We start from the raw sequence: 26322 nt of genomic DNA, 5'->3' as shown, positions 1-26322 counted from the left end.
CCGGCTAACTCACCACCCTCACATGCGGCTCTGACTCCCTGCCCCTTGCGCACGGCTCCAGTTCACCCGCCCTGGTTTAAACCACCTGCCCTGGTTCAAAACCCTTGCACATGGCCCAGTTCCATCCTCCTGCCCTGGTTTAAACCCCCAGTGCATGTTTCTGATTCAAGCACCCCCACGTACAGCTCCCCTGCACCCCACCCCTGGTTCAACCTCCATGCCAGCTTACCACCTGCACCCAGCTCCGACTCTGGCTCTGCTCCCCACCCCCCATGGCCTGGCTCACCACCCGAGTAGGGCTCCACCTCAACTTCACCTCTCACCCTGCTGCAGCCCTAACCCAGCCCTGGCTTAGCGTCCCTCCCCTGCTCCTGGCCCCAAACCACTGACAGGCTTAACCCTCCCCAACTGCCCCCGCCATTCCAGGACTTACCTTTCTGCTGCTTCCTCGGCTGCAGAACGTGTGTTCCATCCATGAAAAAGTCAGATCCCCACTTATATGAAATCCGGGTTATGAGAAGGCATGTGGAACAGAACCCTCACGTACACTGAGACCTTACTGTAAAGTCATTAAGAATCACTGCCATTCCCACATTTTCTGTTATTTTCCCTCTTTGTGGTTCTCTCCTACCCTATCACTGGTCATCCTCTTACTTCTAATGTATTTGTAGAATGTTTTCCTTTTACTCTATGGCTATGTCTACACTAGAAACATCTGTCTACAGAAGTTACTGTTCGAAGAGATACTCCACCAAAACTTCTGTCGATGGATCATGCGTACACAATAAAAGCGAATCAATATTTTGATCTGCTCTGTCAATAAAAGTGCCCCCCGGAGCATCTACACAGCTCATTGATTGACAGTTTATCAACAGAACATATTTTGTGTATATGTTCCACCAGTTTCAGCTCCAAAACCCTGTTTTTGTCTACAAAACACTCTAGTGTCAACGTAGCCTATGTGTTTAGCTATAACTTACAACGAAAAGTTCCATTTAACAACCTGATCCAAATACAAATGACTTAAATGCACTGTGGATAAGACCCTGAATCATCAAGACCAACTTATGTAACACCATATGGTTCCTAGAAAATAATCAGTCTAAAAATGGTAAACCAGAACAAACCTGACTGGCTTCACAGGTGGGTATGAATTACAGCTAAGCTACACAATAATATAGAGAGTCCAAAGTAAAAAAATATATTAACTTCTACTTAGTAAAGTGTATGATTTGAAAATTTATCACATACCACAACAATCAGGACAATCAGGATGTATCAGAGCATTTATTCCATATCCTGGATAGCAGTGATTAACCCATACCATTTGCAGAGTACCTTCAATATAGTATATTTCAGGTAAGGGTTCAGAACGTTTTCCCAGCACTTCCACTTGCTGGTTAAAAAATTTCTCTATAAGGTCTTTTGCCTAAAGTAAAAGGAAAAGATTTTTTTTTAAATTCTCCATTCAAAAGTAAGTTAAATTATTTTTTTCGAATGAGTCAGTAAAAGAATGAACATTATAAGCAAAAACATTCTATAAAAGGAGTAAATAACAGTTTTTCCTATATTATAACTGGGATTTCTATAATGCACATGAGCAAAATAGACTTACGGGTCTCCCATCTGCACAAACTATTGACATACATTTCAAATGTCCATCTCGCTCAGGACAGCTCATCTCTTCTCAATAAAATTAAAATAAAAAACAGGCAACACAAGCATCTCCCCAGAACAAAGCGAACTATAAGTTGTACATCCCTGGTCCAGCACCCTTGGTTGCCCTTCTGCCCTAACACCCTTCTCCTTTATGCATAAGAGGATGCCATTTTTGGAGGTGCAACCCATATATAAAAAGTTATGCTATTTTAACAGTCAAACATGTGGGATTATTCCTATTTCTGGAGTGTTTTTGCAGAAATTTAACTCTAAGTAACAAATTGCTTCTTTTAATTAATCAACTTCAGCACTTGAAAAGCAGGTGGAACTCAATGATCTGTAGACGTGAAGTAACAAAAGCCAAAGTCAGCCTTTCTTCAGTGCCAGTGCGAACAGGTATTCCTTAACTGTGTAGTAAGTGATGTTCTCTAAGATATGTAGTCTGTGTATGATGCCACCAGCTGTGGAACACATATCTAGAACACTCAGAAATCTTCCTCATCAGCACTGTCTGCTGGGATGACATATAATGCATTCACAGCCGTGTGTATACAGGTAAAGGCATAAGGAGAGAGCTGGTCAACCGTACCTCAGTTCCTTCAACCACCTCAAAAGCCTGTGGTCTCAAGATTCCAAAAGCAGGCAGATGGGTCACGGAATACATGTACTCTCTACACATCTTGAAGAATGCTATTTATCGTATAGATAAAAGAATGATTACTTTGTAGAGTTAATTGGCATGTTGAGCGTTATTATCCATGGGTAATCCCTAGGTGAGGCATGCATATATTCCATGTATAGGAAACTAGATTTTTCATTAGTAGCATCATTTGGTCTTTGCCTTTGCCCTTCTCCTCTTGCTTCCAACAGAGGGTGTAAAGGGTGATGTGGACCAATTGTCTCACCAGTTGCTCCCTTCCATAAATAACCTTATGGTAATTATCTGAAACAAAAGAGAGCAAGGCTGGTGATGGGTCACACACGAAGTCCACACTTTTCAAAAATTTCTGTTGCAGTACAATGCAAGTAACATTCGTCTTCAAGGGATGGTCCCTGTGGGTCCCTGTGTTTACTTCACTTGACTTGACACAAACAGTACTCATGGAGGAGAATGTGAGACACCGTGCACTGACAAAAACAATGCTAATGCTGAAGGAGCTGTTTGCTGCTGAAGCCTGCACCAGAACGTAATGCCTTGCAAAGGCATGCAAGCAGCTTCGTACCGCTGCTCCTCAAATCTCTAAAAGAGAGATGCCTCATAATGGAGCTACAGAAATTGACAGGGTTCTAACTGAATATACTCTCACACCCTGTTGGACAGATTTGCAAAGCAAAGCAGGACGCAACTCTGAATGACTCTGCCAAGAGATCGTTTCTCCCATCACACATTCAGTGAAGGAGACAAATTAGTTTAGGGAATTTTCTAAAGGAGTTTGTCCTTTATAGGCAGAAAATCAAGGCTTATGAGACATTCAAAAAATGGAGCTTGTTGTCCTCTGTGGAGGCATGTGGCTTTGGATAGAAGACAGGTAAGAGCATGGCATTCCCTATATAATAATTCCAAGATCACATTCTGTATAAATTTAAGATGTAACCTTTAGGAAACTTGATTGCTGTAAAAGATTTTATATGGAGGCTTTGTCATAAGCACTTCCAGCTTTCCCATTCTCTTTGGTGAGGTCACTATAACAAGAAAGAAAACTTCCATAGACAGATGACAGGAGGAACATCAGGCCAAGGGCTCACATGGAGGACACATTCAGGCACATAGATTATACTGAGGTCCCATATCAGCACAGATTCAGCACCAAAGGAAAGACTGACCAAACCCTTCAAAAATAGTACATACAGTTACAGTGAGTTGTCTACCAGTGAGTGAAAAGCACTAAACACTGTGAACTCCATTCATAAAGAGACGTTTGACAACCCAATCTTTTTTTAGAACAGAGATGCTCAAATGTAGTTGAAATTTGGCACCCGACAGAAAAATCTCTTCCATTTTGTTGGATAGCATTTTCCCAACCATAAAACAGCACATAACAAACGCTCTGTGTTTTTTGTCCTTCCACCTACGAAGCTGTCAGGGAGCTGCTGAGTCAAAGTGATAATGTAGTTTGTCTTTGGTTACAAAATCTGTTAGTATTTGAATGCAGATGGTATGCAGTCATCTGGAAAATGTCAGTGAACCAGAACTGTTCTGATCACATAGGAGCTTCAAGGGTTACCGCTACTTTGTGCTACCTGATCTTCCTCAAGACCTGCAGTAAGAGTAGATGAGTGAAAACATACACTTCTGGTTGGAATGAGAAAGACATCCTGTTTGAATTCTGGCCTTGGGCCATTAGGAACAGCAAGATGGGCATTTCTTGTTCTCCTCAGAAACGAAGATCCAACAACAAGGCTCTTCATCATCAAAATATACTCTGTGCCACCATGTTGTGTAGTTTCCACTCATGTTCTCTGGCCAAATATCTGTTCAGGCTCTCTGATGGAGTCTTCTGAAACCCACATAGGAGCTTCACCTCTGACTAGTCATCTAGATAGGGGAATTCCTGACATTGTATTATTTTTGCATAGCAGCTACTACCATGAAGCCCTTGGTAAATAATCCTGATAACATATAAAGATCTAGTGGCACAACCTAGTACTAATAATGGTTGTTGTCTACAGTGAAACTCAGGAAATATTTCTGAGCTGTGGTTACTGCAGTGTGAAAGCACCCTGGAAGTTAAGGACAGCATATCAGTACTTCTTATCTACAGAAGGGATGATCAACATGAAAGAGACATCCACCTGAATGTCAACTTCCCAATGTGAACATTCCGGTCTCCAATGTCAGTTTTGGCTAGAGTTCCCATCTTCTGGAGTACAAAAGAATGCCTCGAATATAGTCCTCACCCTCTTTGATGGAGAGTCTTTCTATTGCACTGAAAGGTAAGGAGGATTGTGCCTCTTGATTGAGAGGGATCACTGAATACAGATGGGAAGGATGATGTGAGTAGTGTGCTAAAACAAGAACTGTATCATACAGATGCTCTCTGCCCACAGCGAACACCCCTGGTTGGACCACATGAGACGGAAAGGAAGCAGATGGTTACTAAGGAAGGGAAGTAGGGTGATATCGGAGGCTGCATGCTGTCTCTGGACACAAAAACAAATTTGCTGCCTAAGAACTGGCACTGCCACATAGTTAATGTATTGTTCGCAGCTTGGTCAAGCCAAAGCTCCAGATGGTGAGCGTATAGCTTTTAATGTCTAACAGAGGAGTTATATGCCTGATGTAATTATTTACCAATAACTCCTTTCCAATAAACTGCTGTGTATTTAAGATTATTCTTGTGAACCTTTTTCACTGGTATGACAGTAACTCGCTCTACTGGGAGCCAATAAACATCCATTTCAGGGGTAGTAGCACCCCCTACTGATAACGTGACAGAAGGGTATACACAGCCGGTAGATGCACAGCAAGCAACTGTGCTATAGACTTATATCTTACCGTTAGCTAACTCTAAATATAAAGAAGCTAAAAGACCTGTCCAAGATCAGTATAGGAAATTATGCTTTAAGTTACACTCATGAAACCCAATCTTTGTAAAATGCTTTAAATGTGACTTGCAAAATAAGAAAATACAGGGTTCCGCCCCCCCCCCCACTGTTTTTAGCGTTGCTGTTGGTTTCTATTGATGCTTACGAACTCAAGACATTTATTTAAAAGGTTTTTACCACTAGAATTATCAGGAACTTAAAGTCAAGTATTTCTTGATTTTGTTGAAGGACTCATTTGAGGATATGGATTATGAGTTCTTTCAGCACTCCCTTGAAGAGCAAGAGGATACTGAATTACTAACAAAGTCTTTTTTTTTTTTTTTTGGATAAACAGATATTAAAAGTTGGGGAAGGGCAGAGTGTGGAAGATCTTAAAATGGTGTAAACTGACAGATACATGGTTTAATACATTAAGAATCCGAGTGATTAAATCTCAAATTTGTTTCATTTGCTTAATCTTTCTGATACTAGAATCTTAATATGTCAATGATGTACAAATGTACAAAACATTTTTCCATTTGTTAGATGAAGTGAAAGTCACAAGTAACTGAATTTTGAAGATTTGATAACATTCTTCATTCTAGGAAACAAAACTTCAATTAATTTGTATTCTGAGATGTAACTTAATAGTCTATAGTCCCGACAAATGTCCTGTACATAAACTTATAAGGTAAGGAAACACTTCACCTTTTCTGTCTTTCTATAGCACTTTGTTTTTTTAAAAAAAGAAAAAAAAAACAACAATAAGCCACATACAGACACTACAGTTACTTTCAAATGGTGTAAAAGTAGGCTTTGTTGCAAACTATGGTTAGATTTACAAAATATGTAAATATATTTTGATTGTTTTACTACTACAGTGGAACTGGAGATGCTAGATAACAAAATGTGCCTGTTAGTAAAGCTAGGGCCAGCAGCTCTCTCTGTTCGATCCTCAATCGCCAGCCAGGCAGCAGGCATCCAGTCCTGACCGGTGGCCCCAGCTGAGCATGCTGGTTAACCAAATGTGTGTCAGTTATCCAAATGCTGGATAACAAGGATTCTACTCTATTCATTCTCAACATATTACTTCTGTATAATTATGTCATCAGATATCAAACAGCTTAAGCCTGCTCCCCAAATAGACACATAATGCAATTCACCCTTGTCCACATAGCAAACCAAAAGTTAAATATTAACTGGTGGTAAATTATGCTTTTGTGTTCACTGGTACATCCATTTGCACATGTTAATATTTTTAGTTATTAGACTCTTTGAGTAGATCATTTTTTTGCCCTGTAGAAAGCTGGATTATTTTTGCTGGTCTTCACGTTCTCTTGATTTATCTACAGTACCTTGTTTAATCTTTTAGCAGTATCACAATTCATTTCCGCACACGGATTGTTGGTTTTTTCTACATCTAAGGAGGAAACTGTAAACAAAGCATTCTACTTTACTAATGAACAAAATACACTGAAATCAACATTGAACTTGCTAATATTGCAGAAAATAAAACTAATGTTCTCTTTTCAGATTTATAAAATTATATTTGACTATGCCTGTTCTGCTGTTTCACTAGTACAACAGTCTTAAACATATCATTTTTTTCCTCTTGTGAAAATATGAAATTTTGCTGCCCTTAAATATTGGTATATCTCTGTTTATGAAAAAAAAAGGAAAGTGTAATTTGTGTAATTGGAGGTAGTACTTATTTACTGGTTTTGATTCCTAGGAAATTCATAATCTTATAAATATATTTTTACCGTAGGTATTGTTTAGTTAAGGTATTGATCTTGATTTGATGATTTGGATTTGTGGCCAGGCAGGAACTCCAAAAGCTAAAAAGTTCTGATCAATTATTTCTGAACCCCTGTAAATTCTCAACAGATTTGTTTGCACATTTTGATCCACTTAGTTTGTGGCCAGAGACTATGAAGTCAATGATAAGTCTCACATAGACTAGGAGATTTTCACATATGTTACAGCCAGTTCACAGAGTCTAGAGCAGTGTTTCCTAAAATATTGAGGCCACAGAACACCAACAAAAATTTTCCTTAAATAAATAAGTGGTAGTCAGACCTCCCCCCCACAAAAAACAGCAAGATATACAGCAAAAACAAAATGAAGTACTTTAATCAGGTATCATAGCAATGAAGAAATAACACTGTATCTAGTTTTAACAGAAAATATATACACCATCAGTATATTTTCCCAAACGCTTGCAGTACACATGCAAGTTTTCCGTGGAACACTAGTGTTTCATGGAACGTACTTTAAGAAACACTGGTTTAGACAATAGTCAAGAACTCTGAATACCTACATTATATAACAAACTTCCCCCAGCCACTGATGAGATTTAAAGGCAGGAAAAATAAAACAGCAAACTTCTAATGACTTGTTTGGTAAAAACATTTAGAGATTGCTATTCAAATGCTTTACACAGAAATTAAAGCTACCACGAATGGAGTTTTCAGGGGAAAGATGGTACAGTGAGCAACGTCTCAAGTGACGATTACATCTTTTTTTAAAACAAATTCAAATCCCAAGAACAAGCATATTCCTGAACAGCAGAAATGGAACTGGAGAATCAATAGAAATCTTAGTCTTTTGAGAGAATCCTTTCAACTTCAAAGTATTTCTCATTCTCCAAAAAGATCTGCTGAACCCGTAACTACAAATACAACCCAGTGTTTGTTGCACAACAATTAGTTTGCTGCACAAATCAACAAGCTCAATAATTTCAGTTCCAGGTGAAGGAATTCGTCTTGATGAGATAGTGAATTTGAGAACAGAACAATGGAACAGGAGAGTTTCAATGCAAAAACCAGGAAGCCTAAGAAAATCAAATGACATGCCCCTCTTGCAGCTACTATGAACCTAAGAACTTCCTCTAGTTTGATCAATCATTGCAGAAGATCTATTAGTGAATGTAGCAGAAAGCCATCCATCAGAAACCTTAGACTTCTGCTATTCCTGTGTCAAGTCATTTGTATTCTCTTTTTATGTCTACCAGATTTAGTCTTTCTCTCCTGCCTGAAAAAATGAAAGGAACTACAGTAATTTTTACCTGTAAAAGTAAAGAAGATTTCATTTTGTAGACCAGCTTTCTGCATTTTTACATGATGACACTCTGACTTGACTAAGGTAACCTCACAAGAAAGTTCACTGACAAGTTTGCTTAGTATTTGAAGCAACTTCTTCTCAAAAGAAATATTATAGATACTGTTGCAGGGGGCTGCATGATACCGGGCTGTAAACTCATAGTAAAAATTAGGATCAGAATAAGCTGCAGGTGAAAGAAAATAGAAGATACTGAGAGACATGCATTTAAACATGAAGGTTAAGTTAAAAATACAGTATTTTTGTGTGAAAGTTAAGTCATTAATTTACAGCCATAGTTCATAAACAAAATTGATTTACATCCCTCCTGAAATTTTAATGATGGATTCATGTGTTGGAGAACAATGAAAAATAGTTCAAGTTCATACTTCATCATTCCTTTTTGTTTCAACAGATAAGTATCTTTCATATTGCAAAACATAAGAACAAAGCACCTATACATTTTTTGTTTCACTTTGAAGAAATGAAGAGACTGTACTCTAAGACCGTGTCTACACTAGCCCAAAACTTCGAACTGACCATGCAAATGGCCATTTTGAAGTTTATTAATGAAGCGCTGAAATACATATTCAGTGCCTCATTAGAATGCCAGCAGCTGTGGCACTTCAAAACTGAAGCAGCTCACCGCTGTGTAGCTCGTCCAGACAAGGCTCCTTTTCTAAAGGACCCCAGCAACTTCGAAATCCCCTTATTCCCAACAGCAATGAAGCAATTTCAGCACTTCATTAGTAAACACAGCCTAAGTGCTTAAGAATATGAAAGAAGCTAAAGAAAATAGCAATTTCAGAAGACAAGTTGAAATGGGAGGTGTAATTTATCATGACAGGAATTGCATTCAAATGTATATAATTAAAATCTAATATTTTGAACTTGATAGTGGCATGATTTTTAAGGATTTTCATCCAGACAGTTTTTCAGTCATCTATTTTTCAAATGCGTTTCATGTCTTCTTTTCAATACTGAGTACCATTCTTAATTTCTCAATCAAAAAATTAAACAAATTCCTTTAATATTCTGAACATGACATTCCAGAAATTCTTCTTCAGTTGTGAAAACTGAAAGCAAAGAACTGAGATGTACAGAATTCTGCAACTCTACTCGAATTAAGCTGGACTATCAAACTTCAAAACATACATTTTAAAATAAAAGAAAGCATTTTGTACTGTAAATTTACTATTTTGATCTCTTACCATAAAGAACATATTTGAGCAAATAGTTTTTTTCAGCCTGCTCTGCAGTTGGTTTGAAAACAAGGGAACAAGTGTAAACTCCACTCATGTCATATTTGAAGTGTCTGAATATTAAGGTTCCTGTTGGCGTTATCTTCACACTGCTATTTTCTAGTGAATAAACATAGTATATTAAGTTTAATTTTACTTCTCTTTATAGCATGGGAAAACACAAAAGGGAGAGCCTGAATGGCAATAGCTCCAACCATCCACGGAAAGATACAGAAAACCCGCGATTTTGATGCACGATTTCGAGTTGCGCTTAACTTGCATTAATGTGAGTTAAGTGGAACTCAAAATCTCCCTCCCCCCGCCCCGGTCCTGACTCAACCCCCAACCCCAAACAGCCTGGCTCACCAGTCACACACAGCTCCAGCTCAAACCACCACCCCCCCCGATTCAACCCCACCCGCCCTGATTCACCACCCACCCATGGCTCCAGCTCACCCCCCCCACACCCCGGTTCAACCCCCACCCCATGTGCAGCCCCAGTTTAGAAACAGCAATTTCAAAATAGGTATTATTCCTCCTGCAATGAGGTTTACTGATTTTGAAGTAATAATGCACCAACTATTTCAAATTTATTTGAAAAGAGAACATGCAAAGTGTAGATGCTAGCAAAGATACTTGAAAACAACGGATGCAATTTCAAAATAACTCTGTAGTCTCTGTTAAATTTGTTAGTTAGCCTGTTAAATTTGTTAGTCTCTAAGCCTATGAGCTTTCAAAGGCAAAACCCACTTCCTTGATGAAAAATGGAGAGAAAACAGAAACAGGGATTTACACATCAAGGTTTGCGGGAAGATGTTTAGAGCTCGAAGGGAGTTTTGACAGGGCATGGTTCAAATCCCCAGAAGAAACGAGGTCACAAACATGAGTAGAGTGTTTCCAAGCTCCATCTTCCCATGGAAGAAAAATGCTCTACCCTACCCTGGAGGGTGGCAGACCAAGATGGCTGTCAAGTGAACTATAATAGAAGAACATGCCAAGTCTTGATGATTTAGTTGGATTCCAGTCCAAGGCTACGTCTACACGTGCAGCCAACATCGAAATAGCTTATTTCGATGTTGCGACATCGAAATAGTCTATTTCGATGAATAACGTCTACACGTCCTCCAGGGCTGGCAACGTCGATGTTCAACTTCGACGTTGCTCAGCCCAACATCGAAATAGGTGCAGCGAGGGAACGTCTACACGTCAAAGTAGCACACATCAAAATAGGGATGCCAGGCACAGCTGCAGACAGGGTCACAGGGCAGACTCAACAGCCAGCCGCTCCCTTAAAGGGCCCCTCCCAGACACAGTTGCACTAAACAACACAAGATACACAGAGCCTACAACTGGTTGCAGACCCTGTGCCTGCAGCATAGATCCCCAGCTGCCGCAGAAGCAGCCAGAAGCCCTGGGCTAAGGGCTGCTGCCCACGGTGACCATAGAGCCCCGCAGGGGCTGGAGAGAGAGCATGTCTCAACCCCCCAGCTGATGGCCGCCATGGAGGACCCAGCAATTTCGACGTTGCGGGACGCGGATCGTCTACACGGTCCCTACTTCGACGTTGAACGTCGAAGTAGGGCGCTATTCCTATCTCCTCATGAGGTTAGCGACTTCAACGTCTCACCGCCTAACGTCGAAGTTAACTTCGAAATAGCGCCCGATGCGTGTAGACGCGACGGGCGCTATTTCGAAGTTGGTGCCGCTACTTCGAAGTAGTGTGCACGTGTAGACGCAGCTCAAGAGAGACTACAGAGAAGGAAAGACCTGTTGAACCTGTTCTGAACAAGCTTGTTCTTCTGGGTTCAGCCATGTAACAGCCATGCCATCAGGTGCAGGAAGGCAAAGTTCACATGAAGCAACTGACCAGAATCTTGTGAAATCAAGTCTGAATGTACTGGGAAAACAAGTGGAACTACCACTGAGAAATCTAGAAGCATACCAAACCAATGCTGGCACAGCCACAACACAGCCTTCAAATTAACATTTGCCTTGTCCCACTTGCTCTTTAGAACAGTCTTGCAAACTGAAGAGAATCAGTGGGAAGGCTTAAAGCAGACAATTTGCCCACAAGGGCAGGAAGGCATTGGAGATGTAGTCCCTGCTGAGCCCACACAGAGGGGAAAAAAAAAAAAAAAACGGAGTCAGGGTCAGATGACATGTGGAATGAAATCGTGGTTGTTGCATATTACCCAATTTAAAGAGTGGGGAGCGGGTCCCCATACTGGGGAAAACACCGGGGTTCCAACAGGGCCACTGCATTTGTCAGTGGTGTGGTGCCCAAGCAACACAGGGGAGGGGAGGTTATCAAAACTCAGTATGCAGATTAGATACTGGTACTTCTGTGGAAAGGCAAAGTACTCCCCTTTGGACTCCAAACAGGATTCTTCCCTAAAATTATGATGGTACCATAACTGCTTCCACCTCAGGCCAGTGCAATGGAATCATGGCAAATTTTCCTCTTGATGGTGCTCTGATGATCGGTGCAACAACCAAGCTGACTGCCCACCGATCCCTTCTATCCCTAGTAGTTCTGGTTGGCTGGAGATCTTCAAGTGTGGGAGAGACTGGGAAACACATCAGGTCCTTCACAACTTGCAAAGTTTCTGGAGTTGAAGGGATCCACAGACACAAAATCCCATGACTACTCCCAAGAGTCTGAGGTGGATCCCAGACCAGACTCAGCCCATTAGATGTAGTTGCTAGAGCTAAGTGTGCACTCCCCAAACCTGAGTGGCTTGCCAAAGTGTCTCACTTCACTAACGATTCCCCACTTGTCCCTCCTCAACACTGGGAAGTGCACTCTCATAATTCACTGGTTTTTATGCTTATTCCTCGGCACCAGGAATAGGCAACAGTATCAGGAAAAACAAAGATGATGATGGAGAACTTTGCATAGAAGCCAACGTGCTCAACAGCAATTCAAACCAGCTCAGCTAGTCTGAAGTTTGCCTCCATGAACAACAGACATTTGTCTGAAGGCCTGTCTTTCTGAGTGCATGAGCTGAAACTACTGCAGCTCTGTCTCTTTTCCTTAATGTGAGTTTCAAAGGCACTTTAGATAGCTAGGCTATGTCTGCACTGAATTATGCTTTTGTAGGCAGACTGCAAATGAAGGTGATTAAAAATGCAAATGAAGTGATGATTTACAAATCTCGTGCTTCATTTGCACAATATCACAAGATTGCACTTCCAGAAGAGGTTTTTCCAAAAGCAAGAACAGCCGTGTAGACAAACTTCCTTCAGAAAAAAAAACATTTTGGAAAGAACACTTCTTCTTATTTTGTTTCAGGACAAAAGACCCTCAAAATGACAGGGACCACTATTCACATTATGTATACCAATTACAAAAGCTATACAATATACTATGACGTCCAAACCGCTGGAGAAGAAGCCTGGCAAGAGCAAAAGTCCCAAGCTACTGCCATTAGTGGTAAGAAGGAACTGAGAATGTGTGGAGCAGGCAGCACCCCACATATCTATGCGTATGTGTGTGGCTCCAAAGGGTTTTAAAACCACTAAAGGGAAAACAAAATCTCCATCAAATGTGCATGCGGCATGCACTTAAATCTAGCAAAGAACTGACATAAGCAGGCATTCACAAAAGAAATACCACCCCTTCACATTTTATGCACATTTCAATTTCATCTTAATTTTTTTACCCTTTTTTTCTACCTATATAATTTACATTACCCACATTTAAGAAAAAAACAAAAAAAACAAAAAACACTTTTTGAGACAAAGGAGCATCACAAATCCTTTAAGTAGTATTTCATCCCAATTCAAGTAACATATGCACAAACAAAATAACAAAAAACAAAACAAAAAAAAATGCTTCCCCCGCCCTACATCTCTACCTGCAACAAGGACACCATCCGGTCCATGCCATTGGAATACCGGATCAATCAGCTCTGAATTTCGTAGCCTATTTGTTACACATAGAATACGTGGACTGTTGTGATTCAACTTGACATAAATTTTGACTGAAAATACAACAGATGATAATTAGCAAGCTTCTTGGGTAACAATTTGTTTGTACAATGAAATAAACCACAGTCATGAAATGCATGTTGGAAGCATGACCCCAAAATTCTGGAACTAGTTCTTTTATCCACATCACCAGCAGTGAAATGCTAAAGAGACTAATTTTTCTGTCCTATGCAAAAATCAAATGAAAAGTGTTGGGAGATTTTTTTTTCAGTTTTATTTCATATTCTTTTATGATCGGTAGGCCATTTCTGACTGATTTTATTTAATTTAGTTCTCTAAAAAGGCAAGTGTCCCTCCCAATCATCCCCCACCCCACGGTCCTTTTGGAGGATTAGAAAATGTTTGCACAGCCATCCAATAGGTCCTCTCTTGCAAGGTTCTGCAGTTTTGCTGTCTCTGCTAGGGTTCAAGCTGTACATAAAGCAAATGTAGGGGCACAGAATTAGTCTAGAGCCTGAGTAATTTTGCCATTAGTACACTAATAGCAAGAAACTCTAGATCCCCTTTTTAAGCATACCTTGATGGTTTAATGTAGTTAATTTCTTGCTACTTAGCTTGAGATAGGGATCTGTGTAAAAGTTGGCTAATACTTTATCCTAATAATAAAGACGTCTTGGGCCAGTTTCATACTGTTTAATTGATTACAAGCATGAAAGGCATTAACTGCATTATTTAATAGTGCCTTTCTTTCAGTAAGAATTAAGAACATGACATTTTTCCTGGTATGCCTTTCCTGTTGTTTCATCTTTAATATACTACAGTAAACTCTTTCATATCTGGCATTCTATCACCTGGAACTCACAAATAATCAGCTTTTTAACCATAAGTACAGGATAGTGAAAGTAAATAGAAATAAATACAGCAAATACAGTATAAGTTTACCGTGTACAATACTACTACTAGTAAATAAAGTACTCTGTATATATTTTTGTTCATTTCTTAATATCTAATATTGTTTTTCTTTAGTGTTATGCACTGCTAGGTATACCTCTTTATTATTCAGAATATATGAATATCTGGCAACCTTCCAGTCCCAGGGTTGCAGGTGTGAAAGAGCTTATTGTATATTCCTGTTTACACTTTTAAACAGCATACTATTAAAATAATTCCCCGTAGCTAAGTGAAATCATTTCTGACAAAACAGCCCTTTAAAAGCACATGGGTCATTTCTCTCTTATACTGATACTACTATATTTAGTTTAATAAAACTGCTCTGATGCAACCAAAAAAACATTCTGTTCAATACAGTGCACACAAAAGGCTCAGTCATACTTGTGAGATATGTTTGTGTAGAATTCTAATGTGGATAGTAGCAGGAATGCAGGTTGAATCAAACAGAATTCCTCTAAGGTCAGTCTATGCCTAGGGAGAAAGTCAACTTAAGATATGCAATTCCACTGCCATGGATAGAGTAGCTGTAGCTGACATATGCTAAGACTAATTTCTTCGGCATCCCAACAGCAGGAAGTGAGTGGAAGACAACACTCCTATCAGCTCTCCTTACTCCTCATGATCCATGGAATACTGGGGCCAATGGGAGAGCAATGAGCAGTCAATTTAGTGTGGCCCTCCTAGACATACTAAACTGACACCAGGAGATCAATCTCTGAACCTCTGGTTTCTCATTAAGCGTAGACAAGCCCTAAGAATTCTTCCAGGGACTCAGGGAATACATATTCCTGTGGAAATTCTTTTACAATGCTCTTACCTTAAGAAATCTTTGCTTACCAATGTAAAATGGAAATGAGATAACGATCCTATTATCATCATGTTCCTCCCTACACCTTATGTAGGCAGACCTAGGCTCCTGCAGTTCTAGGTGACCTGTTAAAATGTGGACTAGTGGCCTTCTTCATGCCCTTTCAAAATTATGTGGCATCATCCATAATTTTAGACATAAGATTCTCAACTCATGAAAACATTGGTGTATCACAAATATCGACAACTCTGCAACAACCTGAAGAAGCTGCTTTCCCTGTCCTTATGTGGCATCATGGAACAAATATTGTGTGTATTGAATGGGTATTTTGTTGTGTGTCTTGAATGAGTTAAAGTATTAAAGCTGCAAGTATATTTCAGTGATACCCAGCTAACTCCAAAACTCAGTATCATCGTATTTATTATTTTTACTATGTCTGTCTGTCCAGTCCCTATAGGCAAATGTTCCATATATGGACGTCAACTCTAAGTCCAGCTCGCATTTGCCATGACCATCAACAAAGCTCAGGGGCAGACACCACAGAGAGTTGGTGTCTACCTACAGGACCCCGTCTTCATGCATGAACAGCTCCCTGCCCAGTGCCCACCACTGCACAACAGCTGCTGCCCAGTGCCCACCGCTGTGTGGCAGATACTGCCCAGAGCAGCTCTCTGTCCAGTGCTCAGTGCCAGCAGCCATCCCCAGACTGGCTCACCTCCCAGCCCATCACCCAGAGCTGCTCTCTGTGCTGCATGGCCGGGGCAAGACCTGCAAGCAGCTCCACAGCATCCCCACCAACAAGGTAATGGGACCACAGTTGACTGGGAAACGGTGCTGGGGGAAGGGGGAAGCTGAACTTTGTTATGCAGCATATTTAAACATCTGGCAACCTCCTGATCCTGGGGCTGCCAGATATGAAAGAGGTTACTGTACAACAAGTGTCTGCCTACAACTTTTTCCAGCCCAACTTCTGCTTCCAAACAGAGCTGCATTGGGTCCTCTAGTTATATTTTGTTTCCCAAAATTCTATATCTTTTAAATAAATCAAATGTTAGGCTGGGAAAATAACTAAGGCATCCAGCTAGCTCTTCAGCGCCACATAACCCTTGCATTACTCACTACCTTCCATCTGGTTTACTTTACGTACCCAATCTTAACACGATCATCAATTTAAAAAAAGATAGACATAGGTCAAACAAAAAATTATAGGGGGAATGTCATCCCATTTCCAATCCAAAAGCATAGAGATATCTGGCAAGATCTCCATCTGAGGAAGAAAGTCACAACTGTTGCACAAAAGCTTGGGGTGGGATAGGCACTTTGGTCACTGAAAGCCCCCAGATGCTAGGATCAACTGAAGGTCAAGAAGTGCCTCTGAACTATAAATATCATTAATGAAGAATGGATACACCTGCTCCTCAGTAAGAACAGGCTCCATCTCCATCGCACTCCAGGCCCTTTCCCAGAAGACATCCTGATTTCTTACATGGATGAAGTAGTAGCCAATACACACAATGCAAATCCCTACTTCAGCCAAGCAGAAAGAAACCAACCACAGTGGACCATCTGGGTTGCTAAAAAGGGGATACACAGTTGCTTGGTATTAGAATATAAATGGCAAAATAACAAGTCTAGTCCCCATAATTATTATTTTAATTCTTAGTAAAAAGTAAGGTTTATTACTTTCTCTATGAATACCTGGAAATGTGGTTGATCCTACTATTTTCAGATTATTAGGTATTGGATTTGCACTTCTTGAGAATCTCATTGAAGATGCAACTGTTAAAATATAAAAATTTAAATAAGGATTTGAAACTTATATGGAACAATGAACACTGAATTGTAAGCTGATTTCTAAATTTTAAACACGTGTTCTTATTATCTGTAGTAGTTCAGTATCATTAATACCATAACTCTCATTTAGTCAAATGACTGACGACGTAGATTCATTAAAAAAACCTTCCCTATTCTGCACGACACTAACACACGTACTAAACTTTAAGCACATTCTTACATATTACACAAGCGTGTATGTCTTGTATAGCATAGGGATAGACTTAGACATGTGCTTTCCTGAATAGGAGCCTTTATCTGTGTACTGATCATTTATAAAACAAGCTTAACCATTTTATTTCCATAATCTGAATTAGAACAAATCAAAAAAAAATTATGCACTACAAATTTTTTACATATTCTGCGTGTAAGAATCTTATATGCCAAACAGCAACACATAAAAATCAAAACCTGCTCCCTTATGCAAAACTCTTCTTTACTTCTGACTTTCCCAAACAATAAGTATCTTAAATACATAAATTGTGCCTCCATAGGGATCATTAAACAGGTTGTATGTTATACTCCCACCAACTGTGTTTCCTCATCCTAAACCCCATTTTCCCTGATCTATGTCCTAACCTCCTCCCATAACCATTCTACATTCCAGTCAAGTTATTTCCTCCCCTGTCTCCCTGGGACCCTGCATGTGGCTCACAAAGCACAGGAGACCCAGTCTTGCTGCTCCCAGTTCCTGTGCCTGGCACCTAGACATACTCTTAATAGTAGAAGTAGGAGCTCTGCTCTGCCCTTTCACACCTTGGCTGAAGCATGTGCCGTACAGACATTCTTCAAAGAGTTGCCAAATGTGTTAACTGAGATTTTCTGTGGCTCATAATTTGTCCAAGTTTTGGAAGACTTTCAAGATGACCAAAAAAAAAAAAAAAAAAAAAATCGATGCCATGAAAGCTGTACTCTATAACAAATGTTTTGTCCCTACTCAAAAGGATGAGGCATTAGAACATCTCAACAATTTTAAGAAAATTCAACACAGGCAAAAAAAATGTACTTTTTCCACTATTCTTGTTCCAAGAAATTGTTGAACCATTTTTTGCTAAAAATTTCTAAAACAATTCAAGCTAAGGCAGGCTTCTGGAAATGAAATTATATCTGAAAGACTAAAATCTGGTAAATGCATAAAGAACTGAAAACAGCATCTTATAGTGAGAAGTGGCGGGCAAATTTTACAATAATACAGGTCAAATATCTCTAGTCTGGCACCCTCAGGATCTGACCAGTACCAAATAAGAACTTGCTGGACCACAGGAGATCGATATTGTCTAGCACATTATGAACACGTCCACTGCTTACTGGGCTCTTAGAACACCTTTAGGGGTACAGCTGACCAATATCACAGAACACTGACAGCCAGGACTGGTGGCTGTAAACAAACTTTATGGGACTACAGAAAAGTTGACCATATCCATGACAAATGGTCACCCAGTTGACTAAAATCATGCTGGATTATGAATGTTGCCGGATGAGATATCCAGATTAGAAGCCTGTACCAATTACAGATGTTGCCAGTTAACCCATGAGCCTCATCCATTTAGGATGAGCTTTACCAGTTACAGTTGGCCAGTAGGGTGTGGACCAGCCCCGTGCCTGCCACACGAAGGCTGCTGCTCCAGTTGCGTGGGGCTGGGGATATAAAATCCTGTGTAACGATTTAACTGATTAAACAGGTCAGGGAAGGAGCTGAGTAGGTTGTAGACAGAGGCTGCTCCAGCTGACCGAGAGCACCCCCACTCACAGCACATGGGGGACTGCGGTAGCTCTGGCATAACTGGAGTGTCCCTGCCCGCAGTGCTCCTTCAAGTTGGGGACACTCCAGTGAGGCTGGAGCAGCCCCATTCCCCAGCATGCCATGGAAGGGCTGGAGCAGCCTCCCCAGCTCCACTTCACCCCTTCCCAGCTGCCCTGCTGCTGCCCTCTCCAGGTCACAGACAGGGGCCACAGGGATCAGAGGCTGCTCCAGCCCCTACCAGTGAACTGTAACCTAAATGGTTCCAGCTTACCAGTTTTAACCGGTTAAACATGGAGCCTCACATGATCCGAGGGGATTCTCCCAACCAAGCTGGAAGCAGCCCCTGTCTGCGGCAGGGAGTGTGGCCACTGAAGTGGCCATACACACCCAGTTTAACTGGTTAACTGGTTTAATTGGTTAAATAAACTTACATTCCCAATACCATTTACTACGTACATCACTTACAATACACATATAATTGTGTGGTTACTGGGCACAAAAAGACAGATAACAGATATTTTTAGCATTGGGGCCACAGATTAAACTGATTTTTAGAGGCAGGATTTTTTCATATTTTTCACATTCATGGAGGCATTCATAGGGCAGAATTAAGTATATCTGAATGCCTTGATATCGCAGTTTCATAATCATGTCCCAGGATCAATACTGCAAAAAAAGTATACAACAGTTTTATTGTTCTTAGCAGCAAATTTGTGCAAAAACTATAATTACTTTGGATAATTTTGATACAATTATATTAAAATTTGTATTGATGTATTCAATTTTCAGTATTTTTGCTACACTTGTAAATTGTGTTGTATTATTTCTTAATTTATGCATTTTCTTTTTTATATTTTCAAGCAATCTGGTGAATTAAAAATTGCACACATATCTTTACTGCACTGGAGGGTTATATTGTTTTCAAACAAACAATGGGTGAAGACAGAGAACACAGAATATTTAGAAGTCAAAACTCAACACTAATTTTCTCTGTGCACCCTTAAGTATTTCTGAATCCAGCAGCTGTACAGAAGAAAACTCATCTGATTTGTACGAAAATAATTAAGTTTACTTTGTCTTTCCTTAAAAAGTTGGATAATCAAGCTTCTATTGCACTTTGGAGTACAGTAACTCAGACCCTGCTATAATGGAAGACAGATGAGTATGTGAGATACCATATTTAAATGAATTTATCGTATGAGTCATCTTAGAAGGTAAGCACACTTCTTCATAGAGACATGCTCAGCAGTAGAAAGCAACACTTTTTATTCTTGGTTGGAGTCACTCAAAAACGTAATCAAAGCCATCACAGACTAACCACATTCCTATGAACTTCTGCAATTAATAGTTCCATTAATTCAGCAACAGTTTTTTATACTTTGTCAATTTCACACTTTACTTGAAGGGGTCACCATGTCAAAATTTTCCTTCTCCCAAAAGACATTCTGAAGGATTTCAGCCTTCGCTTACACCACTTTCAAACTCAGGGTCTTTTAGAATACTGTTGGACATTTACAAGCTGAATCCAATCTTCTCATCAAAACATGGACCTCAGAAAAGCAAATGTAAATAAGTGCCTTGACTTCAATAGAGCTATGCTAGTTTACATCCATTCATAATCTGACTTCAGGACTATAACGATTTTTCTGAATTTCTTTTGCCTACAATACATATATAAAATGCCTAATTTGGCTGGGACAGAGTACGAACATTTCATGGACTGACACAGGTTAATTTATATGCCATTACTAAACCTTTTAATGTTGTTTTATATAGAGCAGTAAATTACAACACAAAAATGTATGAAACCAGACTTTTTTTAGTATTTAGACCCCAGGTCAGGTTCTAAACAATGCTATAGCTTGACTTCACTGGCTAACTTGCGCAACAGGATGAACACAAAAATTATAAGCCTCTGAAAACAGAGTAATAACTGAAATACTCAAGCAAACTTCACTGATAAATACTCCTGATATAATTACTTACGCACATGTTTTAATTTAAGCAAATTGGATGAGAATATTAGCGATTAGCCGTAACAGTTGCATACTAATACCATACCAGCAAAAGAGAAATCTAGCACAGCAGTATCGAGAAGGAAATCACTTTCCCTTTTATATGCTTCTTAGAGCTGTACGAGAACATTACCAAAATTATTCACACTTAATAATAAACAAACTGACAGCTATTTGCAGAAGTCTACTAACAGAACTTCTTAACAATGGTTAAAAATTACAATATTACATTTTCCCAACACACACACACACACAATCCTCTTAGACTTACATCTTTAAGCACAACTTCAACAGTTTTGGCAAAGAAGGGTTTGGAATCAAACAAGAGTGTCTTAAATGTCAGTGCAGAACAAAATAATACAACAATCCAGGAGTCAAAGAAAAATATCAAATATGTGGGGAAAAAAAAAAACAAATTCATTCAGGTGTTTCATCGCATAAATGCGGCTAGAAAGATGGAAACTGACAAGCTGAAAACAGATTATAGTACTGATTGAAGTTCACCAAAACATTCCCAACATACACAATCCTTAGCAAAATATGTTACATTAATACATTATGACCAAAGATGGAGTCTTTGAAATAACTAATATGAGAAAAATTAAAAAAATAAAAAGTTATGCAGTGGTGTATTCTAAGATTCTAGAATTATTATGCAATATTCCCTACGAAAAGGAGACAATGTAGACCCCATTTTGATGTCTACATATCTAAAAGAGCCCAACTGTGAAACCCTAACCTCAGATACAGAATAATTTTTTAGTACATGGGAATCATATTTGTGTAAGTTACTCTTCTCTAAGTATTTTACCTATTCAGATTTCCTCATTTAAATTTATTTTCACTCTTTCTGATTTCCATGAACCAAAATGCCCTTAGTGCAACAGTATGGAGCACAGAGTCCACTTTCCACTCTCATTTTCTATTGGGACAGTTAAAATTGGATAGATTGCATAGTTCAAGTTAAGCTTCGTCACAGAAACTGACAAAAGCATGAGGAGTGCCACCAAACGCTGCACAAAAGACAACAGAGCTAGGGGAAGTGGGCTTGAAGGCAATTTTACAATCTTTGACCACCCCAACCCAAACCAGCTGCTGAACTTTGCAGGCAATACAGAAGCTTTTAAGCTTTACCCATTCCTGGGAAAGTGAAGTGAGAGCTCTGAAACAGCTCCTAGGCTAGGTTTCAAAGCAGTTTGCCTTGGAATATCTGTGCAATGTCTCTATTACACTAACAGCAATGAAGGGTCCTGTGGCACCTTATAGACTAACAGAAAAGTTTTGAGCATGAGCTTTCGTGAGCACAGACTCACTTCATCAGATGCTGGTCTTGGAAATCTGCAGGGCCAGGTATAAATAAGCCAGAGCAAGGGTGGGGATAACAAGGTTAGCTCAGTCAGGAAGGGTGAGGCTTACTACCAGCAGTTGATCTGGAGGTGTGAACACCAAGGGAGGGGAAGCTGCTTTTGTATTTAGCCAGCCATTCACAGCCTTTGTTTAAGCCTGAGCTGAGGGCGTCAAATTTGCAGTTGAATTGTAGCTCAGAAATTTCTCTTTGGAGTCTGGTCCTGAAATTTCTTTGCTGTAGGATAGCTACTTTTAAAGTCTGCTACTGTGTGGCCTGGGAGATTGAAGTGCTCTCCTACGGGTTTTTATATATTGCCATTTCTAATATCTGATTTGTGTGTGTTTATGCTTTTACGTATAGAGTGTCCAGTTTGTCCCATGTATATAGCAGAGGGGCATTGCTGGCACATGATGGCATAAATTATATTGGTAGATGTGCAGCTGAATGAACCCACGATGGTGTGGCTGATCTGGTTAGGTCCTGTAATGGTGTTGCTGGTGTAGATATGTGGGCAGACCCAGCAACGAGGTTTGTTGCATGGATGGGTCCTATTACACTATTATTATCTATTACACTAGAAATCATACAGGGTCTGCTTTTCCACTGCTTCATACCAGCTCTGATTTCCTCAACCATGGGGCCAAACAATCAGTTTTTGAAGTGGATGTGTGACCATTGCAACAGGTGGTGATCACTGAGTTTCTGAGGGCACAGTGGCCATATGAAGGGAAAAAGACCACCTGAAATCCTTGGTGAAAACACTGCTCTCCAGAGAATTTCCTAAACACCACCAACCTTATGACTGCTTTGTGCCTCCAAAGTAAAATCAAGAATTTATAACAGTAAAAGTAATATGAATAAATTACCAGCAATTTACTTTGGAAACATTTTAAACCCATTGTGCACTCACTTTACACAGATATAAATACTATACAACATGCAAGGCAGAGGGGAATCAAGTTCAGTTTTCCTAATATTTTTCTTTTTAAGGCAAATTCTCCTGATCAAGCATGACAGATGCGTTTCCCCAATATCTTACAGATCAGGCCTATCTGTGTGGAGGCCCTGCATCTCCATATTGGCTCTTCTATTCTCCTGACTCCAAACAGTAGGACTATGATGTTATTAATTCTAGGAACAGCAACTGTCAAGAGAACCTTAGCTTGGCATGGAGGGAACAACAGATAGATATGCATTAATAAAATGCAAATCTATCAACCCTATAAAACATTATTAATTCTGTAGTCTCAGAATAAAAACTAAAATCAATAATAAATTCAATCGACTTTAACATAATTCATAAGAACAATAATTTCCTACTAGAATGTTAGACATAATTTCCATTTATTTACAAATGAAAGTTCTTTAAAGGGATGGAAAATACTGATGTAAGAGAATGGCAATTTCAACAATGTTTCAATGCCTGTGGCTACACTATCCCGAAAAAAAAATGGGAAGACCACTTTCAAAATTGGTGCACTCTTTCAAAGGAACCCTGGCAACATGGCTACTTTTCATCCGAAGTAAGCACTTTTGATGGGCCAGGTGGCTGCTGTTATGAAAATGAGACAATGAATATTCATATCAGTACCTCATTTGCATTTTTGAACAGCCACAATTTACATGCCCCTTCCAAAAAGGAGGGGTAGCATAGCCACAGCCAATATGTTCTGAAATAATCCTGTACAGCTAGCTTACTTGAATATTCAGGTAGTTTCCTTGCTATTTTAATTATAAATGGCATTCTTCAGCTGCTTGATTATGAAAACCCTATGTTGTAATTTTTAGTAGTTTACATATAAAAATGCATAGAAAGAGACTTGCATCCAATTTCCCTTCTACTGTTATACAGTTTAATGATCATATGAAGAACTCTAGTAAGATTTTTTTTTAATATACGACCCTCTCTTTCATTTGTTACTGAACTTCTCAAACAGTTTGTATATTAATTTTGAGTCCCCTCCATGCACTGTAACAAAACAAGTGTCACAAGTAACATCCCATTTCAGCAAGATGGACTCCCTGGGCAGAGAGCTCAAATACCTTTATTGTAATTAAGACACCAAGAAACAATTCATACTTCACTATGATGGGTATGCCACATCTTTGAATTTTTTAAACAGCATGAACTTTAAGGAAAATCCTTAAAAGAACTAATAGTTATGCCTCTCAGTAAACACAAAACAAATAATTCTTCAGAGGTTCTTTGTTCTTGTCCTTTAAAGCAACTCACTAGGCATCAGCCCGCAAATGACACAGGGTCATCATTTCCCCGCTCCCACTCTGCAAAGAGCTGCAAGGGGAAAGGGACTAATTTTCATGGCATAGTTGGACAGCTCTTCCAGCCCGCCAGTTGAAAACCACTGACAAACACCAACGTACACACTATCATAGCTTCACTGATATGGGTACACAAACTACTTAAATTAAAGCTTGCTCAGCTACAGCTACAGCTACACAAGCTGCAAAGGTACTCTGTGACTTCACTCTGGCCATACTAGCCTAGGACTGCCTAGGAATGAGTACAGCAGAAAGGGATCTAGGGATTATAGTGGATCAGAAGCTAAATATCAGTCAACAGTGTGATACTGGTGCAAAAAAAGCAAACATGATTCTAGGATGCATTAACAGGTGTGTTGTGAACAAGACACAAGAAGTCATTCTCCCGCTCTGCTCTGCGCTGGTTAGGCTTCAGCTGGAGTACTGTGTCCAGTTCTGGGCACCGCAGTTCAGGAAGGATGTGGAGAAATTGGAGAGGGTCCAGAGAAGAGCAACGAGAATGATCAAAGGTCTAGAGAACATGACCTATGAAGAAAGGCTGAAAGAATTGGGCTTGTTTAGTTTGGAAAAGAGAAGATTGAGGGGGGACATGGTAGCAGTTTTCAGGTATCTAAAAGGGTGTCATAAGGCAGAGGGAAGGAACTTGTTCTTCCTTGCCTCTGAGGCTAAAACAAGAGGCAATGGACTTAAATTGCAGCAGGGGAGGTTCGGGTTGGACATTAGGAAAAAGTTCCTAACTGTCAGGGTGATCAAACACTGGAACGAATTGCCAAGGGAGGTGGTAGAATCTCCATCACTGGAAATATTTAAGAAGAGGTTAGATAGATGGCTTTCAGGGATGGTCTAGAGAGTGCTTGGTCCTGCCATGAGGGCAGGGGGATGGACTCGATGGCCTCTCGAGGTCCCTTCCAGTCCTACTCTTCTATGATTCTATACCCTCTGAGGCTGGATCTACATTCGCTGCAGAATATTGAATGCTTATGTTCCATCTTCTGGGATGCCTTTACATACATGTGCAAAACGGCACATGCCAGGGTGAACGTGGACCCTGGAACTTCTTTTGAGCACCATGGCATTAAGGAACGTCAACAGGAGGAACACTCCCGTCAACCTTCTGCTATGATAAAAAGGCACATTGATGGCTACAAAATCAATTTCTGGTACGCAACTGGTGTACCAAAAATTGCATAGCAGCCAGGGACCTTCCAGGTAATTGTAGATGCAACCTGAGTAATATAACTGTAGTGGCCCTTTCCTCCCTCAGACAGGTAAGGAATTAAACCAGTGTTTGGATACCCAAAGCAGCAGTGCTATCAAAATCCAATACAAACAAAACCTAGAAACGCCACCCAGGCCCAAAGTCTGCATCTACCTACAATAAAAAAATTGTACCAGGGTTTTCCTCTCTCCCCAGGCACAGAGAAGCAGATCTCGGGGAGGCCTCATTTTGGAGGCCTGAAGATGCAGGCATGCACTGGGTGGGATATTTTAAAAGTGCCCCAGCCCTGCCCAGCAACACCTGTATTACTGCCTACCACGTGATATTTGGGGGCTATCGGGCCTCCCTCATGATTACGAATACAAATACCATCACGCTGTTTGTTCGTAGGCGTGTTACTGCCGCGCCTACAGCCCACGGGGCAGCAAGACCTTAAATCCTAAATCGCATCTCTCTCTCTGACTCTGACTCTGACTCTGACACACACACACACACGCCCGCCCAGCAGCCCCAGTGATGGGGCGTTACCTGCGGGGGGTCCCGGCAGCAGGAGGAAGAGGAGGGTGACGCCGAGCGCCGGGAGGCTGAAGGCCGAGGAGGGAGACGCCCCTATCCGCCGCCTACGGCCCGGGCCCCGCCGACGCGCAGCCCAAGGGGGCGAGTCCGCCAT

At 40.3% G+C, this 26322-nt stretch overlaps 1 protein-coding gene across 1 annotated transcript in view; it reads right to left on the bottom strand.

The window, feature by feature from the left end:
• The window catches only part of ZPBP (zona pellucida binding protein), a 50343-nt gene extending 24021 nt beyond the window's left edge, over positions 1 to 26322 (bottom strand). Inside the window, exons 1-7 of the mRNA XM_074985479.1 lie at positions 26181 to 26322; positions 16912 to 16992; positions 13382 to 13507; positions 9495 to 9644; positions 8252 to 8470; positions 6540 to 6616; positions 1252 to 1429 (exon numbers count right to left, since the gene is read on the bottom strand). Coding sequence (XP_074841580.1) covers positions 1252 to 1429; positions 6540 to 6616; positions 8252 to 8470; positions 9495 to 9644; positions 13382 to 13507; positions 16912 to 16992; positions 26181 to 26322 — 973 coding nt within the window. The remainder of the gene's footprint in view (positions 1 to 1251; positions 1430 to 6539; positions 6617 to 8251; positions 8471 to 9494; positions 9645 to 13381; positions 13508 to 16911; positions 16993 to 26180) is intronic.

This window comes from Carettochelys insculpta, chromosome 2, assembly GCF_033958435.1.
Source record: "Carettochelys insculpta isolate YL-2023 chromosome 2, ASM3395843v1, whole genome shotgun sequence".
Lineage (NCBI taxonomy): Eukaryota > Metazoa > Chordata > Testudines > Carettochelyidae > Carettochelys > Carettochelys insculpta.
This window is presented reverse-complemented; position numbering and strand designations above follow the sequence as displayed.